Here is a 12,070-nt window from a genome sequence, read left to right as displayed (position 1 = left end):
AGTTATATAAAGCATCTATAATAGATATTCCTTTAATCATCCACACTAAGTACCTGAATTAAGCACTTTGATCCCCCGTGTGATATGGGGCCTAATTCTGAGTTTATCACAGCAGCAAATTGTTAGCAGTTGGGCAAAACCATGTGCACTGCAGGGGGGGACAGATATAACATGTGCAGAGAGAGTTAGATTTGGGCGGGGTATATTCAAACTGAAATCTAAATTGCAGTGTAAAAATAAAGCAGCCAGTATTTACCCTGCACAGAAACAATATACCCCACCCAAATCTAACTCTCTCTGCACATGTTATATCTGCCCCCCCTGCAGTGCACATGGTTTTGCCCAATTGCTAACAAACTTGCTGCTGCGATCAACTCAGAATTACCCCCATAGTGCATTTACTGAATTCTCTGATCCTCCTAAATATGATTAAACATGAAATCCCAAGCAAGCTTCCATGGTGTGTAGTGAGTACTGCAGCATCTACAGTTTAGCATGTGGTATATTTTGCAATAAAGTCCTCTTCTGTGCTACCGACAATTCAAACTTTTTTTTTTTTACAATAATGTTGTACTTATGGCTTACCTGAGCAGATGAACAGACCAAAGGACTATAAACTATACACAAGTGCTGATAGAGTAATCAAGTTGAAAATCAATCTTCAGATCACTCACCCGGGTATGTCAGCAGTTGCACATATCCAGCAGTCGTGTCATCATCTGATGTCGACAGCTGTCAGCAATCCCGGCAAAAGAGCCCCCATGTAACTGTCAGAGATAAGCCTCCTTCTATCAATTCCCTTCAACTGTCTGTTCGATACTGTTTGTTTACCAATGCATTGGGAATCCCGGGAAGCAGACAACACACACTGGATTGATAAATTAGGTTTTATTGACACTGTTAAGAATTTGGTAAACTGTCTCAGGACTTTAAGGTTCAATACATTACCTGTATGAATAAAAATGTAAAAGCATATACACATGCCAACAGAAGACGTATGCTCAGAGTGTTTGTGTGTGGCATTTATAGAAAAGAAGGGGCAGGGCCCTTTTATCTTGAGAGCTATTTCGTTTTGGCTGACATCACAATGACCCTATTGCTGTGCTACTCAACTGTTGACCAGTGCCACAACTAGAAGTCTGTGCACCCCAGGCAAAGTGAATGAGTGAATGAATGACTCCCTCCCCCCTCCACACGCACCCCCTCCATAACCCCCAACCCCCACTAATTAAATGCCCCCAAGTGCATAATTCTTCAATAGGGGTGAGGGGGGGGGGGGTTGGGGGGGTGAACCAAAATCTCTGTACCGAGTCTGACATTCTTACCTTAAAATATCTTTCCCTTCTTTAACATATACAGGGGCTGCACAATAAAATCCTCATAAACTCCCATTGTGACCCATGTTAACTTAACACAACACACATTTTTAATTGGATAGCAAAAAAATGGCAACCATGGTTTTTTAAGATGAATCACAGAAGATTTAGTGACTTTGATATTGTGAAATAAATTTTAGATTCTATTTTAACACTCCGGCCATCTACTGAGAGAGAATGTGAGGCCACTTAAAAAGTTCACAGTATACATGCTGCCAATTCACATTGTATGCCACACTGTGCATGCCCCAATTCACGTTATGTGCCACATTGTGTATTCCCCCAATTCACATTATGATGACACATTGGGGTAAATTTACTAAGGTAGGAGATTTTTTAGAACTAGTGATGTTGCCCATGGCAACCAATCAGATTCTACTTACCATTTATCTAGCTGCTTCTAGCAGATAATAGATATAATCTGATTGGTTGCTATGGGCAACATCACGAGTTCTAAAAATCTCCCACCTTAGTAAATTTACCCCATTGTATCTTCTAATTCTATGCCACACTACCCCCATCCCCCATTTATTTACTAACTACAGCAGCTGATCTCCACTATGAATACTGCAGCAGTCCCAGTCCTGACTCATTTCCTGTCACTTTTTAAATGTGATGTCTTGTTATTGCTGTGCAGGCTGGTGAAAGATTACCTTCCACCAGCAGCTGTCGGTTGGTGTTTCTATTGAGGTGTGGAGAGTGCTACTTGGCACAATGCTCCTTCAGGGAGGCATCAATACTTAACCAAGATGGCCACTGCTTTTTCTTCTTCAAATCGGTGTCAGACTGGGGCATGAAGGGCCCACAAGGGGAATGCAGTGATATCAGTCTTTGATTAATGGCATGGCCAGTTAAAACAGTGGGTGTAACTAGTCACCAAAGATAGGGCCATCCATTAAAGACCATGTAACTCAGTGCACAGTCTAGAACCTGACATTAGGGAAAGGGATGGGGCCCACCGGGAATTTCCCCTGGGCCCCTGGGAGACAATCAAACCCTGTACCGAATTGTGAGTCTTTACTATAACTTTCTGCCAACTTGTGATCATCAATTCATTTCTCTACATACACTGCTAGAATAATTGAGAAAATAAATTGAATGTAAGATTTCACAACTTAAGCCATCAGTCCTTGACAGAATTCATGGTCTACTATTATAAATATATACAGATTTTTATATCAATATCAGTGGTTTCCAAACTTTTTTGAATCACTGCGCCCTAGAATATCAGAATTTTTTTCACGGCACCCCTAGGCCAAAAATTTCTTATTGAGAAATTTAGAAAGAAATATTACATTAAGTAGATCGCATTTATATGTCACCCTTAGGGTCAGTTGTGTGGTGAGGGACAAGATTTGCTTCTGTTTGGCCACATATTTTAAGACTGGCAGCCACCAGCACTGGTTTTGCCTATTATATTGACCATGAATAATTTGAATTGGTCCTGGACCACCAACCCAGGGCACCCCTGCAAGTGTCCTGAGGCACCCCAGGGAGCTACGGAACACAGTTTGGGAACCTCTGATCTATATACTATAATAAATATATACAGAATTTCCTTTCTAAAAAACAAAGAAAGGGGTGCCCATTGTGCACCCCATCAATATGAAACTATTTGTGATTATAATAATAGTCAAAAGGACAAGTAACTTTAAATCAAATAAATGTTTGTGTGACCGCCGATCACAATACAGATGCCAGGATCCCGGCATCTGAAAATTCCACCGGTCGGCATTCCGAACAACAGGGACTATTCCCACTCGCAGCAAGCCACCGAGCCCGCTGCTTGGCGAGCTTAGCGAGCCCGCAATGGGCTTCATTGCGCTACCCCCCCACCCCCCCGCTGGCCACCTAACGGCCTGGATTCCGCCATCAGTATTGTTATTGGCGGTTTCCTGATCGCCGGTCACACAAACCCAATCCTTCTTAACTCATAACCTCTTTATACAGTAATAGGTCTCTTCAGGATATTATCAATCTTCACACATTCCTGAGTACCTGTAAGGGTGTTTTACTATTGAAAATAAATGCTCCACTAGTGTAATTTAGTATTAAATGTCAGAATTTGTAAAGCAATTAAGAACTGCTCACAAAAAGTGGCGATAAAGAAGCCTATCTCTCAAAAGTCCAACTGGACTTCCTCAAATTAATCTGTCTTGCTATGATACATATAAACCAGTCCCATAGGTAAATCTCTCAAACATAGGACCAGACAGACCATGCAAGGCCACCTGACAAATGCCACAATAATTATATGTTCCAAATACAGGATACAAAAATCCACCTTGGGGCTACTCTGAGACAGCGTTGTACATCCTGCAGCTAAATGACTCTCCCCATAGTCCCCAGGTTGTCTATCTGCATAATCATTATCATGTGTGAATGGCGTGTGTACCTGTGCTTGTCAATGATGTACACCACAATTGATGTTCTGCCCTATAGGAGTCCTGGTACAGCATCACACATTATAGCTTCAGTATTCTAATGTCAAATGCTATTTTCTAAATTGATATTGTATCTACAGTATGGTTGCCAACCCTTGCTTTGTTTATAACTATTGTGCATTGCTAGTCATGGGAAGACCATGAGTTACCTGGCTATAGTAGCTAAACCATCTGTGTCACTGGAGGACATTATACAAATCAAGTCATATACTGTAAATCTGTATTATGGCCATTGCCTCTCTGTATCAGATTTATACGATAATCGTATAATATTATATAGTTACATGTGCTCTCTGCAGCTCTGTTCTGTCTGCTTAATTGCTGTAGCAGCTGCATGGGATTAGTGATCTTTGGAGGCTTGGCTGCAGGAGTCTGGTGATTGGCTCCTGTTCCCTTTATCTCCTGAATATGCCTTGCACTGCTTGCTGGTCATAGAGCTGGGTTGCAGCGGAAGCCCTTGTCCCTCTGTGTCTAGTCCCAGTTCTGTTGGAATACTGCTTCCATTTTTTCATAGCTACAGCTCTGCAGCATCCTTGTTTGTTTGTCCCTGCAACCAATCCATCGTATGTGTCCCTGTTTCATGTGCTGTTTGTGGGAGTACATTGTATAGTTCATTGGATACTGAACATCAAACAACCCCTTATTACCTAGCACTCCTGCTCTCCCTGTCTAATCATCTCCTTACAGTAGTATTGTTCCTTTCTGTTGGTTACTGTGATTGCCAGGAGTAACATCCACTGGCCTGGAGCATTCTGTGTTTGTGTATCTGTTCTGCTTTCCCTGTCTGAACTCTATTGACATGCACTTATGTTGTTGCCAGTAGCAACTACTGCTGGTTCAGAGCATTCCTTGTTATTTATGTACCAGTTGATTTATGTTCCTTGCCTGTCCCTTTAATCAGATTACCCTGTGTCACGATCCGGGTAACTAGACGCCGGTTCCTACCTGTTAGGTGCCTCCTGAGATTGGCTCAGCGAGCCAGGGCCGGGCTATAGCTATGTTTATGGTTATTGTCTGCAGCGCTGGTTTTAGTGACCTCCTCAGTGTATGCACTTAGAGTGGTGCGGCGCTCTCAGCCCCGTCACGGCCGTCACTGCCGCGCCTGTGGTCTTCTGCTGGATGTGCGTCCTTTGTGTGCCCCGGCCGCCGCTTCCATCCCTGTGGCCGCTGTGCGTTTCTGGCCGCGTGGAGTTTCTGCTGCTGCGGCCTCCGCCGCCATTGTTGTTTAACACATGGGTTCAGAGTGCTTATTTCCCCTTCAATCTCCGTCAATGGGCACAGCCATTTTGGACTTGGATCACATGTCACCATTCTCACCTATCCACAGTGCTGCTGGAGCTAGGGCATAATTGTCAGCCAATCCCTGCTATCCAGCAGGTGTAAATATCCTGTCCCAGCACCCAGAAGGTTGTCAGTGCTTCAATGGTCTTTCCTGCGATTCCAGTGTGCAGTTCACTGTGGACTCTCCTGTGGATGTTTCCTGCAGCATAGCCTGACTCCCTGGTGGTTTCCCTCTGCGGTGCAGTTCCAGCTCTCCTGTGCTAATGCTCTGTGGTGCAACCTGCCTCTCTTGTTCCCGCACCCAGCACTAGCAGAGTGTATTACTCCAGCTTTCCAGCAGCCACTCTCCAGCAGTCCTGTTTACCTTCCTGCTAGTACTCACCATTATTGTGGAGTACAAATCCTGCAATCCCCAGCATCATTCACAGCTTTACCTGCGAACCCCAGCTTCACTCTCCGCTTCACCAGCGAACCCCAGCTTCACTCTCAGCTTTACCTGCGAACCCCAGCTTCACTCTCAGCTTTACCTGCGAACCCCAGCTTCACTCTCAGCTTTACCTGCGAACCCCAGCTTCACTCTCAGCTTTACCTGCGAACCCCAGCTTCACTCTCAGCTTTACCTGCGAACCCCAGCTTCACTCTCAGCTTTACCTGCGAACCCCAGCTTCACTCTCAGCTTTACCTGCGAACCCCAGCTTCACTCTCAGCTTTACCTGCGAACCCCAGCTTCACTCTCAGCTTTACCTGCGAACCCCAGCTTCACTCTCAGCTTTACCTGCGAACCCCAGCTTCACTCTCAGCTTTACCTGCGAACCCCAGCTTCACTCTCAGCTTTACCTGCGAACCCCAGCTTCACTCTCAGCTTTACCTGCGAACCCCAGCTTCACTCTCCGCTTCACCTGCGATCCCCAGCTTCACTCTCAGCTTTACCTGCGAACCCCAGCTTCACTCTCAGCTTTACCTGCGAACCCCAGCTTCACTCTCAGCTTTACCTGCGATCCCCAGCTTCACTCTCAGCTTTACCTGCGAACCCCAGCTTCACTCTCAGCTTTACCTGCGATCCCTAGCATCACTTTATACCTCATCTGGGTTCCCAAGTATTATACAGCACTTCCACTCATACTCCGGATTACTGGTCGTAACCAGTTGTGTTTCTGATATTCACTTGTGACATTTACTGTTTGGTTGCACATTATTTGACTCTTATGATTTAATAAAAACCCTCAAAGGCATCTTCTGTTGTCGTGGTCACGCCTTCGGGCATCTGGTACTGCTGCCTAGCGCATGTCTAGGAGTCCTCTCTCACCTCCTACATTCCGGTACCCGTCAGCCCCTACAACTGACTCTGCCAGTTACCGACACCAGCCCTCAGTTGTGACACCCTGTCTGTTGGTCGGTTATTGCCATCTCTCCAGACTACTTCCTCGTTGCTATTACCATTGGTGCACCACTCTTTCTGTATCTCTCAATACCTAGGTATCTCGTCAGTTCCTTTACCCTGTTTCTGTTCTTTGTTATTATTTCATTATTCTCTTGTCTCGTTCTTGTCTTTTTGTATTTTTGGTCTTGTTTTTGTTGTTTTTTCTTCTGGCATTGATTCAGGTCACTCGAGGGTAAAGCTCATACTACCACCAGTGGTGAAAGTTCTGGCGGGCATCTCCGTACCGGTAGGCCCATCTAGCCTTATGGCAAAGGTGGCTGTTACAGGTGAGGAGACCTACTGGTGGGTTCTATGAGACTTAACTCAGGGTGTACAGGGGTCACTGCCCAGAAGACTATCTACTACCTCAACTCCTGCAAATAACCTCAGTTGCCTTCATAACATATATATTCCCTACACATGTATGGATCCTTATTCCCTGCACATATACTAAATAAGTTTTGCTGGAAATTGTTTTAAACTGTTAAACTCAAGATGACAGAATTATAAAACATAAATTGCAATTTAGTTAATTTACTAATCCTTTTCTATTTTTCTCCTTTTCAGTGATCATAGCTGGATATTATTTGCAATCATTGAGCATTAAAACAAAATGCGGAAGGTGCATCAAAAGCTGTTATTTGTCCTCATCATCTCTTCTGCCGTCTTTGGCTTTTATTTCCATATTAAATGGACCAAAAATATGTTTTTCACCGGTAAGTGAAACTGAGTAGTTTGCTTGGATTTCTAGTATCTTTAATGTAATGACGGTGTTAAAAAGTATGACCCGAGTCAGACTGTGGCTTAATGTGACAATCTGTTTTATACAGTACTCGTAACAAAAACAAGGACAGATTAAGGGGGATCCGGTCTGAAGATCGACAGTGTCTAGGTCAACAATGTTTAGGTCGACCACTATAGGTCGACAGTCACTAGGTCGACATGGATGGAAGGTCGACAGGGTTTCTAGGTCGACATGTGCTAGGTCGACAGGTCTAAAGGTCGACATGAGTTTTTCACATTTTTTTTATTTTTTTTTATTTTGTCATACTTAATGATCCACGTGGACTACGATTGGAACGGTAAAGTGTGCCAAGCGAAGCGGTAGCGGAGCGAAGGCACCATGCGAGGGAACGCGGTGCACTAATTTGGGATCCCGGTCACTTTACGAAGAAAATGACACCAAAAAAATAAATAAATCCTCATGTCGACCTTTAGACCTGTTGACCTAGCACATGTCGACCTAGAAACCCTGTCGACCTTCCATCCATGTCGACCTAGTGACTGTCGACCTATAGTGGTCGACCTAAACATTGTCGACCTAGATACTGTCGATAAAACGAACCACACCCAGATTAAGGTGGGAGTTAAATGGTCAATGAGATTTAGCAGGCTGGAAAGCAGGAGCAGGTATGCATTTGAATAGTAATTTAAGACCTGAGCAAAAACTCTGAGGCACAAATCCTAAGTAAATGCAAGTCTCTCAAGGCGCGTGCACACGGTGAGATTTTAACTTTCGATTCTCACTGTGCGATATGGGCTATGGTCCGTATCGCAAGCCTAGATGACTGTGCTTGCGATACTGACTATGGGGATCATTCCGACCTGATCGCACGCTGCCGTTTTTCGCAGTGCAGCGATCAGGTCACTACTGCGCATGCGTAGGCACCGCAATGCACAGGCGCATCATACGGGTACAAAGCGGATCATTGCTGGGCGATGGATTTAATGAAGAATCCATTCGCTCAGCCGATCGCAAGAAGATTGACAGGAGGAAGGCGTTTATGGGTGTCAACTGACCGTTTTCTGGGAGTGGATGGAAAAACACAGGCGTGTCCAAGCGTTTGCAGGGCGGGTGTCTGACGTCAATTCCGGGACCGGACAGGCTGAAGTGATCGCAGTGGTTGAGTAAGTTCAGACCTACTCAGAAACTGCACAAACTGTTTTTGTACTGCTCGGCTTCACAGGCATTCGCACACTTGCAAAGCTAAAATACACTCCCCTGTGGGCGGCGACTATGCGTTTGCATGGCTGCAAAAAGTTGCAAGCGAGCGATCAACTCGGAATGACCCACCCCATGTGCGATTTTGACTAAGTGCCAATTTTGACTATACTTTATACTAGATAGAACACTAGATAGTCAAAATTGACTTGCCTGCACAGTCTATCTAGGCTTGCGATACCGACCCACGCGGAAGTGCGCATCGGGATCGAATCAGGATCACAAGGTGGCTTTCACCTTGCGATATGCACTAACTTTCCTTGTGATTTTTACTATATAGTCAAATTCACAAGTACATATCTCACCGTGTGTACACACCTTTCGTCATAGACAGTAGCGGGTGCAAATTCCCTCAGCAATGTAACAGAATAAGTGTGGTGTTCACAGTTTTAGCAGTGAATAAGACCCAAACACACCTGGAGAACAAGACCCAAACACTCCAAATACAAACACAAGCAGAGAAAGTATAACACAGGCAAGGTGGCAGAGAGTACCATGGGGGTAATTCAGACAGGATTGCTGCTACGGCAGTGATCGCAATCTAAATCCAATTGTGGAGTGCGCACGTGCAGTGCTAACAGCATCTCAGGGCTGCGATTGCTTCTGCCTGATTGACAGGCAGAGGCAGACACGAGGCGTTCCAACAGCACTAGAAAGCCATTGGTGAGGAATGGTCTGGACAATTCAGGTGTGTCCGGACAGTTGCGGGGGCAGGCCGCAGCCTCTACGACCCGTGAAGCGGCGGGTAGCGGTCTGCCATTGCAGCTAGACTATGCAGGCAGGGAGCTATCAGCGGGTGCAAAAGGATCACTGCTGTGCAATGCTTTTGCACTCTTGTTGGGGTGTAGGCCCTGAAGTTCGGGGCGGACTAGCCCTGTGCTGAGCGTCCCCCCAGCATGTCTGAGAAACTGATCGTAGATGTGCTAAATTATCCCCCGTGTTGTCTCACACAGGCATCTATATACTAATGGTAAGACTGCTAATCTAGTTCACTGGGCCTAATTCAGATATGATCGCAGCAGCAAAACAGCTCTCTAATGGGCAAGGCCATGTGCACTGCAGGTGGGGCAAATGTAACATGTGCAGAGAGAGTAAGATTTGGGTGGGTTATTTATATTGTTTCTGTGCAGGGTAAATATTGTCTGCTTTATTTTTACACTGCAATTTAGATTTCAGTTTGAACACACCCAAGCCAAATCAAACTCTCTCTGCACATGTTACATCTGCCCCATCTGCAGTGCACATGGTTTTACCCATTAGATAAAAGATTTGCTGCTGTGATCAGGTCTGAATTAGGCCCATACTCACTCGTACAGTATGTAACATCTATTGGATTAAATAAGCACACCATAATATGTTGCAGATTGTATCTTGCAAAGTGTTACAATATATATACAGTATATACACGTATAACTAGCTTGTGCTTGTCCAAGCACCCATGTCGGGCTCCTGGGTGCGACCCGCCTCATTCAGACTAAAAGGAGTATAACTAAGTTATTGATATACTGGGACTATATAAATGTTTGAAATCTTATGCAGCTCTGTCCTCTCAAGGCTGTTTACTTATCATATCCCTTAACTTTTTGGGGGGGATGCGTTAAACATCCTGACTGTCGGGTCATGTGACTGATACCGGAATCATGACACCACTCAGGAGGCGGGCTTCGTACCACTGACAGACTGATTGCAGCAGGTGAGTATTGGGTTTCAGCCTTAGGGTTAGGGCCCAAGGGGGAGGGGTTAGGCACTAGGGGAAAATTTAGCCCTAGCCCCCCGAAGGTTAGTTGTAGCTGACACCCTTTAGGGTTAGGGTAGAGGATGGGGGACTTGGGGAGAACAGGGGGTAAAAATACTTTCCTCCACCGATGTTGGCATATTCGGTAATGGGATGCTGAGGTTGGTCATGTGACTGCCGGTATCCCGAACGCCGGAAAATCGTATGTATACCTTTTGGGGTGCAACGCTCTAATTATATATGACACCATATACTTAAAGTATAAACAGCTTGTTAAACAGGTTAATGATAGAGGGCCTACTTCCTGCTTGTAAGGAATTGCACAGGCGCAAAGAAGCAGCTCAGCAATTCCATGTAATTACAATGCATATGCAGCAGGAGGCGCCTGTAGGAGATAGACACCTGCTGCGTGAATTTGCAAGATCCAAGTGCTGCGTCTGTGAAAGCAGCCCCGGATCACCATCTTGACCATCATTACACAACCACCCGTCACAATATGCAATCTTTGCAGGCACAGGTCATCCTACGGAATCCGTAGGATCCGGCACCTGGGTCCAGTAAGCCTGCATCGTCCTGGACCCTTCACGCCTACAAAACAGGGGCGACACCGGGCACCAGGCTGTGCAGTATAAATAATCACGCAGCATATATAATCACACACCGGCATAAGTCTATGTGTTTCTCAAACCGTGGTTACAACACCGCTATGTAGAATACATATATGGCTGCATTGTAGTTATAAATTAGGAGGCCTTTATACTGTACACTTAAGGCTACATAAGACATGCCAAGTAGCAAATAGAGCAATGTATATTATTAAAAGCCCTACATGCATGGTTAAACTAGCAAACTCTTGCTATTTATTCAGGTGACTAATACTGCATGTGTGACACATGTAACATGTGAGTGGCAGTACTGTCACATAATAATGTATGTTTGACAAATCCCATTAATAATAATATTTTATACTGACAAATAAGCTTTGCTCTCTATCATTATCCTGTTTAACAAGCTATTTAGAAGAATTAGGTGCTGGATGTAATTAGTTTACAGTACACCGCCTAGAAAGACATGTATAAGATTGCAAACATTTATATACTCTCAGTATACCAATTACTGAGTTACAGATGGAGGCTCGCTCATTTATGCTGTCTGTGGCGTTAGTCGCAATCGCGGCTACGCAGCGTGCCTGGGTGCAAGGAGGCTTGCCTAGTCATAGGGAGGCATACAGAGCATTTGGCGTTACCGTTGAGTGTAATACCTGCGATCATCCACCAGATGTCTCTTTTTAAAATCACCATTGCGCATGCGTGTGGTCTCCATTGAAATACAGTACTGAACTACAGCACAGGAACTTCTTTACTGGAGCATCTCATTACGCTACAGTATTTCAAATACACTGCGGCAGTGAGGTCCTATAGACAAATCAATAAGTAAAAGTAGTACAATATATACAGATGCAAATGAAAATGATAAAGCTATAGTCCATTGACGTTAGGATTATGTGAGCATCCAAGTCCCGCAGACAAACCAACAAATACAATTAGTAGTATTTTTACTAATTGCTCATTTTACCGGACCGTAGAATGAGCAATTAATAAAAATAGTGTATACAGATGCAAAACAACATGTTAAAGCTATGGTTCATTGACGTTAGGGATACAGTATAGTATGTGAGCGTCCAAGTCCTGTAGCCATTAGGGCTTAATCAAAAACCAATGGGAAGGGATCACTGCTTACATTTATGCATGAGCTTGTGTATCATGAGGCATGCAAATGCCTTTTTTTCACTGACACTTTATTTTTTTTTCT

At 44.6% G+C, this 12,070-nt stretch overlaps 1 protein-coding gene across 5 annotated transcripts in view; it reads left to right on the top strand.

Annotated features, from left to right (window-relative positions):
• The window catches only part of LOC134981324 (carbohydrate sulfotransferase 9-like), an 80,381-nt gene that overhangs the window by 33,888 nt on the left and 34,423 nt on the right, over window positions 1–12,070 (top strand). For 2 of the 5 annotated variants that reach the window (XM_063948667.1, XM_063948668.1), the window contains exon 2: window positions 7,089–7,237. The exons of 2 other annotated variants lie outside the window; for them this stretch is intronic. In XM_063948667.1, the coding sequence (XP_063804737.1) occupies window positions 7,135–7,237 (103 nt within the window). In that variant the 5' untranslated portion in view covers window positions 7,089–7,134. Of the gene's footprint in view, window positions 1–7,088; window positions 7,238–12,070 lie in introns of those variants that run through there. One more of the 5 variants, XM_063948665.1, reaches the window with a different exon arrangement.

This window comes from Pseudophryne corroboree, chromosome 12 (genome assembly GCF_028390025.1).
Source record: "Pseudophryne corroboree isolate aPseCor3 chromosome 12, aPseCor3.hap2, whole genome shotgun sequence".
In the NCBI taxonomy this organism is placed as follows: domain Eukaryota; kingdom Metazoa; phylum Chordata; class Amphibia; order Anura; family Myobatrachidae; genus Pseudophryne; species Pseudophryne corroboree.
The sequence above is the reverse complement of the archived record's forward strand: the minus strand, read 5'-3'. Positions and strand labels throughout refer to the sequence as shown.